Source organism: Ranitomeya variabilis, chromosome 7 (assembly GCF_051348905.1).
Source record: "Ranitomeya variabilis isolate aRanVar5 chromosome 7, aRanVar5.hap1, whole genome shotgun sequence".
NCBI classification, from domain to species: Eukaryota; Metazoa; Chordata; class Amphibia; order Anura; family Dendrobatidae; genus Ranitomeya; species Ranitomeya variabilis.
In genome coordinates this window covers 38,169,036-38,188,355 of record NC_135238.1, presented here as the reverse complement: position 1 = coordinate 38,188,355, position 19,320 = coordinate 38,169,036, and the positions used below count along the sequence as shown (strand labels likewise).

The window sequence follows — 19,320 nt, the reverse complement described above, 5'->3', positions numbered from 1 at the left end:
ACTGCAGCACCCAGAAAACTAAGCAATATATCTTTGGAATCAAGATCTCTGCCTCTACAATATGCTGCTCTCAGATGAGGTAACAAAGACCCGGTGACAGATTCCCTTTAAGAGTAAATAACACAGCAGTTTGGGGTTCTCTGAAACGGTCAGGCTAAAAAAAAAAAAAAAAATAATAAAAAAATGTAAGGCTCAAAGCACAATGCGTCCGAATTCTACACTTAAACGTAGTCACCAGAAAAAGCCTTTGGGATGTATGTTAAAACTTACCCACAAAAATCCTAATTAAAAAAAAAAAAACGCAAAAAAAAAATTTGTAAAAATTAAAAAAAATAATTTCAATGATACATGAACATTAAATATATAAAAAGTTGAGTTTAAGACCAAAATGGATAATAACTTGGCAGCCTTCCTTAGAATTTTTCGCTCAGCCACTCGACAGATTGACATATTGGGGAATGGACACTCACTAGATATACATTTACTTTAACAGCAGCAGTAGATTATAGGATATCGTAAACCAAGTGCTAGAAACACTTCTATGCAACAGATATAGCTAATTATTTGTATGATATGGTGCTACAAAAATATGACCACACAATGCATTTTTTGGTTCAAGAAAACATAGTAGGCTTTTCGTACTCATATAAAAATGTTAATTTTAGATAAAAATACAAACTTCAACTTTACAAAAAAAGAACACATTTCTGTTGAATACACATAAGCATACATAGATTTTTTTTTTTTTTTACCAAAAATAAAGAATTTAGGATTTGTTCAAATACACGTAGCAAATATTTTTTTTTCTCTTGCTACCGTGACACTGTACAATGCAGTTACAAGAATAAAATGTCCATTTCACACTTTGGCAAAAAAAAATGTGAAAATGTTGTGTATGATAAAATAAAATTGCAAAAAAATTAAAAAAAAAATATATAGAAAAAAAAAAAAAATATTAGCATTAATAGGCAACCGGCACAAATCTAAAGTTGCACAGATATCCCATGATTTATTAATATACAATATTTTATTTAAAAATTAAATTATGCAGACACAATTGAAAGGAAATTTGATGAGGTGTGGACTGGATATATATATATTTTTTTCCTAATGTAATGGAGTATAGTTCATTAGCTTAATTCCAAGGGTTGGAAATAATAAGACATCATGGCTGGGTATCTGGATCCTTTTCAATTAAATACATTAAAATGCCAACAAAAATGGGCAAAATCATTGGAGGGGTAAAAAATAAAATAAAAATGATAAAAATCATACTTAGGCAGATACTTTCAGTGTTCGTAAGCAAGATTTTAGGTCAAGATAGGGATACAGTTCTATAAATACATGCATTCATAATGTGGTTGGCCATTAGAAGTGCGTTTGCTCCTGCAATAGATCAGATTGGTCTTATGTGGGCCTGTGGTCTACCATGGTTAACACCTGACCCTCCTCCTCACTTACTGGATGGTTCAGGGATCTCCTGTTTTTCTCTCCTTTCTACAGTGGTGGACACCATTTAGACATAATTACTGGACATTTTACTAAAAGGTTGTCTTAGGAAACATAAGGTTTAACCAAATTAGTCCCCATGGGCACCTTGTCTTCTTTACCTCTTAAAAAAACCACAGTAGTTCAAAATGGCTGAATAAGATTTGACCACCGACAAGTTAAAAATAAAAAAATAAAAATAGTCAAAAATATATATAAAACAAAAAAAGGTTCAAACAAACTAACAAAAAAAAAATCAAATGCTAAGAATTTGATTCTTATAATCGAGAGGTAGCCATTTTGTGGGTTAAACATCGATACTCTTTATTCAGAACGTAAAAAGTGGTTTTTCGGGAACGTTGGGCACAAAAGAGTCTTCGTTTTGCCCCAAGTTCATGGCGTATTGGTAGGCTGTAGTAGTTCAGGCCACAAAATGAAAAAAGCCTCCATTGTAGATACTTTTTAAACCAGAGACGAGATATGGGGGAAGGAACAATGAGACACTGATCCCATTAAGTTGGCAAGGTGAATGTATATTTTAAAGATTTTTTTTTATATATATATATGTATATAACTTTTTTTTTTTTTCTTTAATCCCCCTGGCAAGCAAGAGCAAGTACGCAAACACACAAAATTCAAACACTTTGAAGATCAACTGCTGCAAAAATGACACAAATAGATATTAGAATCATTAACTGACCCATATAAGAGCAGGCGAGTTCCTAGTGGTAGGACTGTGCTCCATAATTAAATTACCCCCGTGGTACAATAATTACTCTATAGAGTAAAAAAAATAAAACAAAACAAAAAAAAGTCCTCTTAAGGCTTCCCAGGTTTTTTTTGTGAAGACTTTAACATCATGGAGCAAGGATTTATTGTATTGAAAGCTTCTGCGTAGACACTTGCTCGTTTGATACATTCCTGGCCTTTGATTTGCTAGTGGTCTGTGACGGACCATCCATCTTCATCAATACAAGCAGGCACATCACTTTGCTATAAAGTCTCTATTCACTTTCTATGTTCACTATGTATTTTGTTTTTTTGTTTGTTTTTTAAAGCACATCCTTTTATCCATTCCGCCATCTTGTTTTGTTGCCGCAGTTTGACAGGGGAAGCGTCTCTTCTCTGTAAGAGTGCTACAATACTTGCTTTGATGTCACATTGAAACAAATGTACATTGTTCCTTTGTACTCACAGAGTGTCCTTTGAACCTTATTTTTTATCCTTTTGTTTTTTTTTTTGTTTGTTTTAATCCTGTCTTTCCACACAAGAGAACAAAAACAAAAAAAAAAATAAAAAAGGGGAAAAAAAATAAAATAAAACAAAGTCTATAAAAGCACCATACGTAGAAGATTCAGGAATGTAACAAAGTGTGTACATCCAAGTCCCAGATGAAAGTTTCTAGCTTATTTCACCTTACATCTGTGGAAAGAAAAAAAAAAGAAAAACAAAAAATTAGTCTACCATCAGTAAAAAAACGACAACAGTTTTGGAAAATGAAAATTAAAATTTTGTCCACAAAATATACTTGTATTTTCACCTTTACAATTGGCTATTCTTTGAATAAAATATATTTGAAAAAATTAAAAAAAGAGCACTTACAAAATTTTGCATATTTACTATTGTTACCCCACAGTTTGAGAACCCAAAAGTTGGTTAAAAGATTGTTCAGACAGTTGACGTTTAAAAAGAGGCATTCCCTACTAGTCATCACCTATCCACCGGATAGACCAGAGCCGCTAATGCTGCCCGGTAATAGAACATTTCAAAGCCTCGCTCTTGGGATCGGTGTGGGTACTAGCAGTTGGACACCCATTGATAACTTTGCTATCACTTTCTGGTATAAAATGTGGTTAAAAGTACAACTTGGGCAAAACTAGATATCCTTTTAGGATGGAAGTACTGGTGTTCCGACTCCAGAAAAGGTCCAGTCTGCTTTGGATTTCCTCAATTATAAGAAGGAATCTCCGAAACCTTCCTGAAAACAAGACTCGTGATGTGCTATTTAGCAGACTGCAGACCACGGTTGTCTCCGTATGAGACATGAAGGAAGAGCGGTGTATCACCAAGCCAAAAAGACAGACCCTTTTAAGCCCGTCAATAGTCACATGTTGACAAAGTCGAAAGAACTTCCATTCTGCTTCAAAACAAATCCAGAAGTGGAGCAGACTGGTGTTGAAAAAAACAAGACAACTATCCATTTAGAGAATCCATTAACGGGGTAAAAAATAAATAAAAAGGTGTTATTCGATATCAATTCAACAAGTTTACAAAATTAGCTTTGTGGACAAAGCCATGTATATAGGCACAGATACAACTGTGGCTGCAATTTCAGAGTTCGGTAACTGTTTTCCATGGACTAGTCCAACAGGCTGCTCTCAAACGTCTACTAAACTAAAATAAATGCTTGCCTATCCTTACAAATCCTTCTAGAGTTCAAGGCCAGATTCTCACATTGCTAATCAGAAGGCTTAATGCAAAGCCATGTTTGATTTAGACTTTGTAATTGTTCCAGGCTTCATTTAGAGCAAGAAGCATTGCAATACCCCCCTCCAACCATCTGATTGGAGGCACTTTACGGTTAAGCAAATATTTAATCATTTGTAAAGAAAAATCCATTCAAAAATCAGTTCCGCTAAGGCTCATGGAAACACAATAGATGAAAAGCCAACTGGTTGCTCAACTACACACAACCAAAACGTCTTTGTTTATTGTACAAACGTACGTATGAAAATACCATTCACATAGAGAATTTCCCCATCTCATGAAAAGCTAAAATTATATACACTAGCATATCTCAATTGCTTTGCAGCTGAAAAAAATATATATATCAAAACTTCAGTAGAAAAAATTACCTCTAAATGAAGTCCATATTTATGGAAAATTTCCCAAGAAAACAAAAATGACATAGCAAGACCAAGAGGAAAGTTGAACCTACGCTTTTGGCATTGGTGGGATTTTCAAACAACCTTCCACCAGGTTTTGCAACATGTAAAGTATGGAAATCACTAGAATGCTGTAAAAAACTGCCCAATCCACACTGCAGATCCCAAAAAAGACTTATTACACCCACTGATGGTGCGGTCCGAAGAGCGTCTTTGAAGGAAGAGCGGAGGCGCTAGAGATAGAACCAATCACGGTCTTCGTTCCCCGATTCATGTGGTTAATATGTCTTTCATCATCCACAGTGTCCCCCAATCATGCTCCTGGCCAAGAAACCTTCTCTGTTCCCTGCCAAGGCTGGAGCAAAAGTACTGTAATGTGCATGCAAGGCCGAAGAGACCCGATGACCTGGAAGAAAAGCTGGCGTATGTCCACTACATTTCTTCGGTCTGTCCTTTGGGGGAGGGTGGGAGAAGCACTGGGTGGAAGTCATGACGAGTCAGCCACATGAAGCAGAGATTGAGAATGATGGGAAGATGAGAGAAGGAACCAGATCAAGACCGGAGACATCCATGGGACCAGACCGCGTTGTGTGTCTTCTTTGGGATGGATTGAGAACGTTGTTTTTTTTTGGTTTTTGTTTTTTTACAGCATACTCATATCTTGTAAAAAGAGACCTTAATGGTGATGGCCGTACATTATCTTGGGAAAACATGGTGACTGGTAACCTTTAGAAATTACTTGAATTCAACTCACAAAAAGGGCTACCACCATCCTCCCGAATGGTGAGCAAATACACCTAAAATGCAGTGTCGTGGGGCAATAGAATCTCTCCAGTCACATACCTCTTCACTTTCCCTCAGGTGAAAGGGGGGGGGGAATGTAGCTTAAACTGAGCCGGTCACGGTAAAATCCCACACCCTAATTAAAAAAAAGAGACAAGTTTTTTGGTTTGTTTTTTAAAGAGGGCTTTAAATCCGAATGTACAAAAATAATTCAAAATGTGAAGATTCCCTTCCACGAATAAGGCTTTCTACACCCTGACGACATTCTTTACGGATGCTTCTTTGCTATAAAATAGCCCCTCTTACACAGAAACTTATTGATTTCAATTAAATTTCAGCTGAGGGAAGGTTAAGTACTCTTTGACCATAACCGCCTATCCCTCTAACCCCCCAAAAATGTAGTGAACTAAGGACAGGCACTAAAGGTTTGAGTAATATAGCAGCTGGAGCATATGCTTTACTTTAGTGTTGGTAAATGGCATCGGGCACTACAATATTAAGTGGAATAGGTCAGCAGATTTTTGCTATTTAATCTGAGAAGCATTATGTAGAGGCAGAGACCTTGATTCCAGTGCTGTATCCCTAAAGGTAACGTCACACTCAGCGACGCTGCAGCGATATAGACAACGAGCCGATCGCTGCAGCGTCGCTGTTTAGGTCGCTGGGGAGCTGTCACACAGACCGCTCTCTCCAGCGACCAACGATCAGGGGAACGACTTCGGCATCGTTGAAACTGTCTTCAACGATGCCGAAGTCCCCCATGTTTACCCGGGTAACCAGGGTAAACATAGGGTTACTAAGTGCAGGGCCGCGCTTAGTAACCAGATATTTACCCTGGTTACCATTGTAAAAGTAAAAAAAAAACAAAAAAAAACAGTACATACTCACCTTCTGATGGCGCACTGCTGCCGAGAGCTTCCCTGCACTGAATGGGTCAGTGCGGCCGGAAAGCAGAGCACAGCGGTGACGTCACCGCTGTGCTCTGCTTTGACACAGTCAGTGCAGGAAGCTCTCGGCAGCAGCGCGTAACCCTGTGGACGCCGGGGGACGTGACAGACATCAGAAGGTGAGTATGTAGTGTTTTTTTTTTTTAACTTTTACAATGGTAACCAGGGTAAATATTGGGTTACTAAGCGCGGCCCTGCGCTTAGTAACCCGATGTTTACCCTGGTTACAAGTGAACACATCGTTGGATCGGCGTCACACACACCGATCCAACGATGGACAGCGGGTGATCAGCGCCGAAATAAAGTTCTGGACTTCCAGCTCCGACCAGCGATATCACAGCGGGATCCAGATCGCTGCTGCGTGTCAAACACAACGAGATCGCTATCCAGGACGCTGCAACGTCACGGATCGTCGTCGTTCTCGCTGCAAAGTCGCTGAGTGTGACGGTACCTTTACTAGAATGTGTGCTGTAGCTTAAAAAAAACTGTTGTTATCAGCAGGAGATCAGCACTACAGGACTAGGTCTCACATGCAGCCCAGTCCAGCTAATATGTGCAACCACGCCCCCACCACTGATTGGCTTGCTGACAATGTAAACAGGAACCTGCCAATCAGGGATGAGGGTGGGGTTATACAATGCTCAGCATTCTAAATACTGGTACATCTAAAACAAGAATTTTAGGAAAACTACATCAAGCAGCCCAGTAAGTGACAATGCTGAAAACACTAGATTTGGGAGAGGAATCTTAGATATTTCTGTTCTGCTGATGAGTAGATTGAAGATCGAAACCCAGGAATTCGTATAACTGCGGATTTTAATCTATGCATTTTGAAGTACATAAGCTTCTTCTTCAGGACAGAAACACATAGGTTGGAAATGGGTTCTCGGCATCTCTACATCATGCTGCTTTAAGATAGCAAAAACCTGCTGACAGATTCACTTTTAAATTGCCAATTACTTTAGATAATTAAGGCTCTTCAACAACAGTTGAGATTGAAACAACCCCCCCCCAAAAAAAAAAATATATATATATATAAATAATAATAATAATAATAATAATAATAATAATAATAATAATAATGTAAAGGTGATTTCATAACTTATATTTTGTGGACTGATCAGGATGAATAAAGAATTTTTTTTCCAATTACCATTTGTAATATTGGATACATATCTTCCACAACATTAACATTTAGACAATTCTTTCATGCATGGTGACACCAAAAATCATTAATAATAACACATTTTGCAGGAAGAAAAATACAGATGAGTAAAAGCTTAAGAATATAAAAAAAAAAAAAAAAAAAGTGTGAGAAAGGAAGCCAGCCAAGGAATGCAAGATGTTTACTGAGATATGTAGCTTAAAGAAAAAAAATAAAAATATCCAGCAGGTAGAATTATCAAAGCCAATCATATATAATCTCTTTGCAGCCTTAAGGTAATAGTGTCAAGATTGGAACAAGTGATTGTGTTGATGTGATTAAGAGGATGGGAAGGTTTTATTTTTTATTTTTTTTTACATTGCTGGTGCTGTTATTTTCAGCTTTGGGTTCCTACCTGCCGAGGAAAATTATTTCCAGCTGGGTATTAAGTAGGCTTTAGTTTTTTTTCGCTTCCGTTTTTTACCTGTTTCCTTAGGCCTTCCTGTTAACACAAGGGCAGGGATGGTGAAAAGGCCTAAGGAAACGTATTTTGTTCAGTAATGATGAGACAAACATTTTAAAAGTGCATTCCTGAAAGAGAAATTTGTTAGCTACTGTACCATGTGCACCGTACAAACAATTGAGGAATGTAAAATTTTTGTTGTCTTCAGTTCATGCTTTCATTTTGGTTTTTGCTTCTTTTGCTTATGTGTGTAAGTTATAGGTGTGGTTGGGTAGAGTTTTTAGTCATAGAATTATAGGATATTTGAGTTGGAAGGGACCCCCAAAGTCATCGTGTCCAACCCCCTGCTCAGTGTAGGATTCACTAAACCATCTTAGACAGATGTCTGTCCACCTTCTGTTTGAAGACTTCCATGGAAGGAGAACCCACCACCTCTCGTGGCAACCTGTTCTACTCATTGATCACCCTCACTGGCAAAACATTTTCTAAGGCTGCTTTCACACATCACTTTTTTGCCGTCAGGCACAATCCGGCGAATTTTGAAAATAAACGGATCCGGCAAAAATTGCCTTTTTTTTTCTCATAGACTTGTATTAGCGACAGATGGCCTCATGTTTCATCCATTTTTCGCCTGACACAAAAAACGGACATGGTAACGTTTTTGTGTCCGTCAAAAAAAGGACAGCGATGGATCCGTCACCATCCGTCCTTTGCTAGAATATATGGGGCCAGATCCGTCAAATGATGGAATCCGGCGACGGATTCTGTTTTTTTTAAACTAAGCATTAGTGTTGAGCGATACCGTCCGATACTTGAAAGTATCGGTATCGGAAAGTATCGGCCGATACCGGCAAAGTATCGGATCTAATCCGATACCGATACCCGATACCAATACAAGTCAATGGGACTCAAGTATCGGACGGTATCCCTGATGGTTCCCAGGGTCTGAAGGAGAGGAAACTCTCCTTCAGGCCCTGGGATCCATATTAATGTGTAAAAGAAAGAATTAAAATAAAAAATATTGCTATACTCACCTCTCCGACGCAGCCTGGACCTCACCGAGGGAACCGGCAGCGTTCTTTGCTTAAAATGCGCGCGTTTACTTCCTTCCGTGACGTCACGGCTTGTGATTGGTCGCGTGCCGCCCATGTGACCGCGACGCGACCAATCACAGCAAGCCGTGACGTAATTTTCAGGTCCTGAATGCAGAATTAGGCATTCAGGACCTGAAATTACGTCACGGCTTGCTGTGATTGGTCGCGTCGCGGTCACATGGGTGGCACGCAACCAATCACAAGCCGTGATGTAATTTTAAAATGCGCGCGTTTCCTGCCTCCCGTGACGTCACGGCTTGTGATTGGTCGCGTCGCCCATGTGACCGCGACGCGACCAATCACAAGCCGGAAAGTAATTTTAAACTCCTGAATGCCTAGAATTAGGCATTGAGGACCTGAAAATTACGTCACGGCTTGCTGTGATTGGTCGCGTCGCGGCCACATGGGCGGCACGCGACCAATCACAAGCCGTGACGTCACGGAAGGAAGTAAACGCGCGCATTTTAAGCAAAGAACGCTGCCGGTTCCCTCGGTGAGGTCCAGGCTGCGTCGGAGAGGTGAGTATAGCAATATTTTTTATTTTAATTCTTTCTTTTACACATTAATGTTGTTTCGATACCGATACCACAAAAGTATCGGATCTCGGTATCGGAATTCCGATACCCGCAAGTATCGGCCGATACCCGATACTTGCGGTATCGGAATGCTCAACACTACTAAGCATGCATTTTCCATTCTGGGGTCTCTCTCTCTCTCTCGACCAGCTATTCAACTCTGGACCGGATAGGCAAGTCGAATCAGGCAAAAAAACGGATCTGTCACATCAGTTTTTTACAATTTGCAACGGATCAGTTATTCAAAATTCGCTGGATTGTGCCTGACGGCAAAAACCTCATGTGTGAAAGCAGCCTGATATCTAATCTGTATCTTCTCCCTTTCAGTTTCATTACATTGCTTCTCATGTTTCCATGTGCAAATGAGAATAAGGATGATCCTTCTACACTGGGACATCCCTTCAGATATTTGTAGACAGCTATTAAGTCTCCTCTTAACCTTCTTTTTTGCAAGCTAAACAAAGCTAAACTTGTCAATCCTATACTTGGTCATTTTTTCAATAAGGATAGTATGAGAGCCTTTATCAAATGCTTTGCCGAAGTAGAGCTATACTAGATCTACTGCATTTCCCTGATCCACCCAGTCAGTGATTCCATCATAGAAGGAAATTAGATTAGTCTAGCAGGAATTGTTTGCTACAAACCCATGCTGGCTCTGGTTAATTACTATATTCTTATCCAAGTGCTTACATTCATGCTGTTTATTAATTTATCCAATTTATTTATTCTCCTGGTATAGAAGTAAGGCTCATTGGCCTCTAATTTCTTGGCTCCATCTCCTTTCCTTTTTGGAAGATAGGGACAACAATTGCCCTTCTCCCATTTTCTGGGACTTCTGTTCTCCAGGATTTTTCAAAGATTCTGGCTGGTTGTTCTGCAATTTCCTCTGCTAACTTTTTCAGTACCCTATGATGCAATTCATCTGGACCTGGAGATATAAATTCATTGAAATTAACCAAGTGTTCCCTCACCATCCCTCGGTTTATAGATTGCATGGATTTTTTATTCCTTTGATAGCACCATGAAGATCAGTTGATGTTACAATAGCTTTCATAGAGAACACAGTGCAAAATAGGAATTTAAAAGTTCAAATTTCTCATCATTTTTGACTAATTCACCCTTTCCATTCTGTAAAAATCCTATAGCATCTTTGATTTTTTTTTTCTTGCTTTTGATATGCCCCCAAATTCCTTTTTTTTTTTTTATTGATTTTGGTCTCCATTACTAGCCTCACTTTATTACTGTCTTTAGTTCTTCTAAAACCCTGCATTCCCTACAAACAGCATTATATTCTTCTTTAAATATGTCCCCTCCTATTTAATATACATTTATTTTTTTCCTTTTTAACAAGTGTTTAAGTTTGGTGTTCATCCATCCTAGTCTATTTAAAAACTCTTCCAATTCTTAAAAATTGAATCTAAAACTAGATCAGACATTCATATACTTTTGAGGAGTTTGGAGATATTTTAGAACAGCATGCCCATGCTTCACTTTCCTCCTACCTCACTTTGACAACCTACAATCTGACTTCTGTCCCCACTGCTCCACTGAAATGGTCCTATCCAACATTACTAATGACTTAATTTCCGCCAAAGTCAAACAAACAATGCTCAATATTCCACCTTCTAGACTTATCTTTTGCTCTCGACAGTCAACCACTCCGTCCTACTACAGATCCTCTCTTCTCTTGGCATAAAAAACCTTGCCCTTTCCTGGATATATTCATACCTCACTAACCGAACATTGAGCGCCTCCCATTTCCATTTAACCTCTTCATCCAACCCCCTCTTTGTTAGTATCCCCAATGCTATGTCTTGGGACTTCTACCCTCTCCATCTATATCAGTTGTCCCAGGTCAAAAAGGTAAAGTCCCATGGCTTCCAATACCTCTTATAAGCGGACAACACTCAGATCCACATCTGTGACCCAGATGTCACATCTTTGCTGTCCAGAATCCCACAGTGTATCAGCCATATCCTCTTTTTTTCGCCTCTTTCCTAAAACTCAACTCATCTTTTGCCATCTCACCCAACACCATACCCGATCTATCAACAAATTTGAATTAGACAGTTGCCACAATTTTTATTTTTCAAGTGGGTGATGTGCAAGTTTTCCCCAATTTAATTTAAAATGAAAGTGTGAATAGATTGCATGTTAATGGATAGAAATCCAAGATCATATTTAGTTCTCTCCATTTTTTTCTTTTTAGAGGACCACCCTTTGCCTTTAAAAACAGAATAAATTTTACATTGATATGAAACTATCGCAAGATTGAGCACCTCAAAGACGTAAGGTAGTTCTTCATCAGAGGTGCTTTTCCCCAGGCAAGGATTTCAAAGAAGACTCTGGTTTTAAAAATGTCTTGTCCAAGCTCTTTTGAAGAAGCACCGAGAAATGGGCAACATTGAGGACTGTGGACGCAGTGGTCAGCCAAGGAAACTTAGGACAGCGGAAGAAGCCACAGAATGCTTACTTTGAAATAGGAATACTCCAACAGTGCCATTAACTGAGAACTGGTAACAACCCATGGGACCCAGCTACACGCATCTATTTTTCCTGATAGTTCTGGCCTGAATTAGTCTTCACGTAACAATTGTGGACAAAGAGCTAGATCTTTGACATTCAAATTATGCCAAGCAACTGAACTATGCATGAAAACATGGGAACCCTGGAGCAGAAAACTGGCAGCAGGTGCTTAAAAATGGATGAGTCAAAATGAGAAATATATGCATGTAACAAAAGGCAGTTTGTTGCTTGCAGACACTAATATTGTAATGCTCTTCAGCGACAATGAGTTTCTTGCAAGTTTGAGGTTGCATTTCAGCAAATGGAGTTGAGAATTTCCAAGATTAATGGAGTCCCTCAAAGCTGATAAATACAGCTAGATATTTTCCCATCATGTAATACCATTTGATTGACGACACGTTCGAAGTTGTTGTGTTGCTGAATTAATTTGGAGTCAACGTCATTCAGAACCATCTTCAAGCGTCAACAACAAGGCATCCTGAAGGTGATATGTCCTCCCCCAAAGAACCCCGATCTAAACAGATTCTCTCCACATCCACTTGAGATCTGTGGTTAGTTCTCCAAGATGTTTGGAGAAACCTTCCAGCAAAATTCCTTAAAAACAAGGGCACAAGTGTACCTAAAATAATTGATGGTGGTAAAAGGGTGATCACACAAAATAGTAATTTGATTCTTTTGTTCAAATCACTAATAGTTTTTTGCATTTTGTTAATTGAAAAAGGTAAACATTTTGGGTTTGTAAAAACATTCTTACTTTGCATTAGCCAAAAAAAAAAAAATCCCAAACTAATGGTCCAACAAGCTGAGTGAATTCAGTGAAAATATTTGTAAACCTCTGTGTTCGACTTTGTTCTACTTATTAGGTAGGCTCTTCTAGGATTAAGGAGGGGGGGGGGGGGGAAGGACACACCTCTTACTAACATTAAGGTGTCTGCAAATTTGGCTTCCATGAAACAATAGTATGTTGTAGGTGGTGAAGTGACAGCTGTGTTAGGCTACGTTCACATTTGCGTTGTGCGCCGCAGCGTCGGCGACGCAACGCACACAAAAACGCAACAAAACGCACGCTAAAACGCTGCGTTTTGCGACGCATGCGTCCTTTTTTTGCCGAAAGTTGGACGCAAAAAAAATGCAACTTGCTGCGTTCTCTGCGCCCAACGCTTGCGGCCACAAAAACGCATGCATCGCAAAACGCAGCACAACGCATGTCCATGCGCCCCCATGTTAAATATAGGGGCGCATGACGCATGCGGCGATGCTGCGGCGCCCAACGCTAATGTGAACGTAGACTTAAAAGGGCACAAATATTAACATGACTGAGCAATTTTTCCACAGCTGCATACTAAAGGCGATGGCAATCGGTACTGCCAAGACGTAATGACCTTGAAAGTAGGTACTGGACAATATGGACTATTGTGCTCATAGAATGTCACAAATAAAAACATTATCTGAATGTACGCAGCAAAATATGACATTTTAGGTTAATATATTATAGCAGTTTTCTACAAAGTGTCATGGAGAAAAAAAGATGGGGTGGGTATAAAAAATAAAAAACCAAATATTTAGCAATTAAGAGTTCGAATATAGAATGATCACGTATCTGGAATGACTTATTAAAATTCTTTCTAAGGTTTGCTCTCAGACATTTTTTAACCCATAATCAATATATACTAGCCTGGGAGGTATAAAACGTCAACATTTTTGGTGAGTGAAATCATTGAGAGAAAACTGGTGTGAAAGCCTAAGGATACATTACAGCAAGCTCACTACATCAACTGAAAAACACAATATCCATGAGCTATGGAACCTTCTGCTAAGCCAGTTTGGTGCTTGAACTCGAAAATTAGTTGAATCCACCATCTAATGTGTATAGGAGGAAGGGAATTCTGACTCAATTTCAGATGTGGGGTGAAGGAAGGTTTGGACATGTTAAAATTCAACATGGCCAATACGTGGTTTATGGATTGGTCTACCATAGGCTTCGTAGGTTGATAAGATGATGACAATTCACAACAATAGTTATTTATTGGGCATTTTAATTAGACTTTCTGAAGGTTTAAAAGAAAAAAATAAAAATCGGAAGAAAATGTAAAAGGTTGCTTACCAGTTTCTTCTTCTCGATAATCTGAATTAGAATTTGCTGTACAAGTGCATTCCAGGTGCTCTTCTAATCTCACCAGAACTTCTTTTAACTTGGGTTTTTTCCTTACATATTCTACTTTTGCCACCTTAAAAATAAAAACAAATATATAAATGAGGACTACCTTTAAAACGATTGTCCATAACCCAGTCTGCATGGAGGTATCAAACATGCAAGGCAAGGTTTAAAACCCAGTATATCATTACAAATAGAGACTAGGTACAAGTAATTCACCAAGTCGAAAATTAGAAACTACCGTATTTTCCGGCGTATAAGACGACTTTTTAACCCCTGAAAATCTTCTTAAAAGTCGGGGGTCGTCTTATACGCCGGGTGTATATGGTGGGTGGGGGGGGGGTCGGGGGAGTGGTCCTGATGACGATGAGGGGGCATCTCACAGGAAAGTGCGTGGAGTATCCCCCATTACCTTATCGTAGCGCTGCAGTGTGGGGTCTCTGTGCTGGGGAGCGGCGGCTGCTGCTCCTCTTTGTGCCGCGTGGGTGCTGTGCTGTGGGGCGGCGGCTCCTCTTCTGCAGTGTGGGGCCTCTGTGCTGTGGGGCGGCGGCGTATTTTCATGCAGTCAGTCGGGGCTCCTCCGGCATCTCCTTAAAGCCCGGAGGCCCCGCTGGCAGCTCCATTGCTATGATGCGGTGGCCTCCGGGAAAATGGCCGCTGCTCAGATTCAGATCTCGTCTCCCTCAGATCTCGGGACGAGATCTGAACCTGAGCATGCGCCGCCCCTAGCGGGCTTTAAGAAGATGCCGGAGGAGCCCCGACTGACCGCATGAAAATACGCCACCGCCGCCCCACAGCACAGAGGCCCCACACTGCAGAAGAGGAGCCGCCGCCCCATAGCACCCACGCGGCACAAAGAGGAGCCGCTGCTCCCAGCAGAGACCCCACGCTTCAGCGCTACGATGAGGTAATGGGGGATAGTCCACTCACACTTTCCTGTGAGACGCCCCCTCGTCGTCATCGGGACCACTCCCACCCAAAAGGCACATTAGTCACCGGCCCTATAAGACGACATACGGCGTATAAGAAGACCCCCGACTTTTAAGAAGATTTTATATTTTAACTGGAAAAGTTGAGGGGTCGTCTTATACGCCCAGTCGTCTTATACGCCGGAAAATACGGTATGTAGTGAAGCTCATTCCACCACCAATAGTTGGCATGAACTTGTCATGGACAATCGACCATCAATATATTCAGCTTATTCCGTTATATGAACACTAATGACATTCAATTTCAAATAAAAAAAAGTTGACATATCAAAAGTATCCATATATTGAATAAAATGGCTCCCGGAAATAACAGCTTATGCCCAACATGCCCTGTAACCATGACAGATAGGACCTTCACATTCATCCATAGTGATTGGTGCTAAAGAATATTTTAGCAACATGTTATAAATCTACCTACCATCTAGGTCCAATATATACTATGGGCGTATGCCACCTATAAAACAAGCCATCGGTGTTAATGTTAACTCACTTGCCCTATTCTTAGACTCACTGATTAAAACTTTTTTTTTGTCCCCTAAAAGCCAAATGACATCATTTCGTGATAAGAAAATTGGCAAGGAGGATAAAACAAAAACAGAGAGCAATGATATACCCCCATTGTTGTTGTTCAAACGCTGGTTGTTGTAGGATAATATTGACCATGTGCCATGCCAAAATCAGCTTGTAATCTGTAGATAAAATATATTATCGAAAGAAACATTTTCCTACACAGCTCTGACCACACCAAGAGGCGAAAGTAACGATTAGTGAAATGGTGCTACAGGGAGAAGAGAGTCACTAATGCTCCATGAATATTAGGTGTATGTACTGGACATGATGGGACTGCAACAGGCAAATGCTTTGTACAACATAGAAACACAAAAACCAGTGTTAGCCTCTTGATATGGTCTATAAATGTTTTCTGATATTTTCAGGACTTGTAGACTTTAGACAGAGTCACCCACACAGTAATGCTCGGCCCAGTGGTCCCATATTCTTCACAAGAGCGCTCCTTTGGTAGGGACTTATTTTCCAGAGAGTTGGAGAAATCCTACAGGTTGGATCTTTCTTTCCGAGAAAAAAAAAAACTGCCATGGAAGAGTCAAGATGCCCCCCATACAAATCCACATACAAATTAGATTGTCGGACGATCCTGATGTTATTGGCAGGTTCAGACAACTAAACTAATTAAATTTGCAGACGATGCAAAGCTAGAAAGGATAGGTAAGGGAAGACAAAGGATTTAGAAGGATCTAGATAAGCTTGAACAATGTGCAGTGACTAATAGAGTGGTATTTACCAGGGAGAAATGCAAGATTCTACATCTGGGCAAGAAAAACGAAGATTACAACTATAGAATGGGAGGAATAGAACCAAGCAACAGCACGTGTGAAAAAAAACTTGGATATACTAATAGATCACAAACTGCACGAGTCAATAGCATGATGAAGCAGCAAAAAGGTAAACACGATTCTAGGATGTATTAAATAAGCATAGAGTCTAGATCACGTGAAGTAATTATCCCCCTCTACTCCTCCTTGGTCAGGCCTCATATGGAATACTGTGTTCAGATCTGGGCACCAAATTTAAAAAAAAAAGACATTGCAAAACTGGAGCAAGTTCAGAGAAGAGTTACCAGGATGGTGAGTGGACTGCAAACTATGTCCTACGAGGAACGGTTAAAGGATCTGGAAATGTTTAGCTTGCAAAAAAGTAGGCCAAGAGGAGACTTAATAGTGGCCTACAAATATCTGAAGGGATGTCTCACTGTAGAGGGATCATCATTATTCTCATTTGCAAATGGGAAAAAAAGAAGCAATGGAATGAGCTTCACAAAAAAGTTACAGCATAGCAAAAGTAAAATAAAGTGTAATTAAAATTAAGTCTGCGCCATCATTGATATCTAGTTCTCATAAACATAAGCAAACAAAACCAGGTACTATAGAAAAAATAAAAATAAATGTACAAAAAAAAAGTGTTTTCACAGTAGTCAGACTAGAAGTATCTGACACTAAGCATTCAGTCACTGCCCTTTTTGTCAACAGGACATGGAGCCTGCTTTCATTAGCCCTGCAAACAAAAGTCTTGTAGCCAGACAGTAACAGAAAAAAAGTCAAACTTAAGGCATTTCCAGGGCTGTCAGACTTCCATTGAAAAACTCAAAGCTGTATGTGACCATTATGAATGCCTTGCAAGAAGGTCAACTTTGGGTCGAAGTAATATGTTTTAGCTTCTTTTATAGTGAATGTGCCTCTGTTAATGCTTTTCAAGACGCTGGGTAAATTTGACTCATCCGGCATGAAAGAACGCCTAATCTGCAAAACTCTCGAAGATCAAATGATGATTAAGACCTAAGACTGAAGATACAGACAGCAAAATCTCTAATTATCGAGCCAAGCTGTGTCGGAATTAACAGGATATCTAGGAAAGTACCTTTTCTCCAATGTGGTCTTTTAGCAAAGAGGGGGAAAAAAAAAAAAAAAAAAAAAAAAAGTACAGCTGCAAAAATTCAACCTTATCATTTAGAAGTAGTTTAGTCTTACAAGCCGTTAATCTCTCTACGGACCACTATTCTCCAATGCAGTTCAAAACAAACCTATGACTCATCTTTTTTTACTTACCGGCCAAGATCAACCGATCACCATAAAAGGTGAAGTCTTGGAGGCTTCTAATAATTTAATGTTTGATTTAGAAGATGGGATTTTTTTTCCCCTAGCCTTACGAAATCAATTTATACCTTATCTTGTTTCATTCTTTTACCCTCAAAGCTAAAAAAAAAAAATTCTGGAAACACAAATATGTACACAGCCTTTTCAACCATACTTGCGTATTTGTTGAAAGGAGAAAAGACGAAGAAAACGACAATGTCCAGCTGATAAATACAGCTGCAAACCTACCGTGCCCTCTTATGTACTCTCTACCCTCATCCAAATACCAATAGATAAAGCCCTTTTGTAGAAAGTTAGTCTGTTGTTGGTAACTCTTGAAAAGTACCGGGGTGGGCATAACAATATCAACACAGGAGATCTGGAGAGCTTCTTTGTGTAGCCTCTTTTGACAGTGTCATTTTCTTTTAAGAAGTCTTCTTTATTTTTTTTCTTTTATCCAAGGACAGAGAATGCAGAAAGCTGGTCAAATCCTCTACCGCAGTCTCTATACATGCCCCTTGGACATCAGCTGTTACTTGGGTATAAATGAGCCATCCAGAATTTCAAGATAGAAGGTCAAGAAAGATACAAAAAGTTGGACAAGGTTTCATCGCAGCTTAGAAGAGAAGTTATCTATAACATTTATCGAATTCTCCTGGAAAACAGCTGTCAAGAGACTCAAGACCCCTTTCTGAAGGCTACAAACCGATAAGGCACTTGGTTTGTAAGAAACACGTTGAATTCTGCTTCTGTTGCAGATAGCCATGATGATTAAGTGGCAAGAGGTCTTTCAACTTCACTCACGACTCACTATTAAAAATGTGGCAGTACAGTCAGCTAAGTTATTAAGGTTTTGCTGGCAGCAACCATTGCTTAAAATTACACAGGCTAGCAGCCAATGAAGAGTAGAGATTAGTATGTGGAGTTAGATAATCAGAAGTTATTACAAGGGGAAACAAGCTGCTCATGGGATAATGATTATTATATGTACGGCATCAGTAACTGCACAGTTCTCACACGATTAAATCAGATTTATGGTCCAACCTCAAGCCGAAAATGTTGTGCCTCATTATAAAAAGGTGTAATCAATAGGCACCAACCGGTGACATTAAGTTGCAGCTTTATCTTTAGACACTTCATATTCGGCTATATCTCACGGACACTAAACATGCTGGACATCTCATTTCGTCCAGTTACCATGGGTGTCCGTACGCCGAACAGTTCATCGATGTACCTAGTCATATAGAGCGCACATGACATTGGGTCGCGGTCTCTAAACATGCTGATCGTTATCTGACCAGTTGCCGTGGGCGACCGCACAGCACCCCATACGCTGGGTTACCTTCTAGGAGCTCCTGCTCCATACGCTGACTCCTGTCAGTACTCTCTCAGGGAAGCGGCCGAACTGGGATCACCATCCCGGGCAATGCCTTGCTCACCAGGCCACCTGACAGTCCAGATCCTCAGACTGACTGTAGCTTCCCCAAACACAGTGTCATCACGGACTCTGCACATGCGTCCTCTCTGTGCGCTATTCAGGACGTCCATCCCCATCTGGGACCATCCAACACACAGGCCCCCAGGTCCAAGGCCTCCCCCATGTGCTCTTCAGGGATCTAGTCC

The 19,320-nt window shown here is 40.0% G+C and overlaps 1 protein-coding gene across 4 annotated transcripts in view; it reads right to left on the bottom strand.

The window, feature by feature from the left end:
* Positions 1–750: 750 nt before the first annotated feature.
* The window catches only part of PDGFA (platelet derived growth factor subunit A), a 43,618-nt gene continuing 25,048 nt past the window's right edge, over positions 751–19,320 (bottom strand). The window contains exons 5-7 of one of the 4 annotated variants that reach the window (XR_013218075.1): positions 14,010–14,133; positions 5,217–5,292; positions 2,082–2,910 (exon numbers count right to left, since the gene is read on the bottom strand). Coding sequence is in view for 3 of the 4 variants with exons in the window: in XM_077274890.1 (XP_077131005.1) it covers positions 7,676–7,782; positions 14,010–14,133 (231 nt within the window). In the remaining variant the exon portion in view is untranslated. Of the gene's footprint in view, positions 2,911–5,216; positions 5,293–7,662; positions 7,783–14,009; positions 14,134–19,320 lie in introns of all 4 variants that reach the window. The other 3 variants (XM_077274891.1, XM_077274890.1, XM_077274892.1) reach the window with 3 other exon arrangements.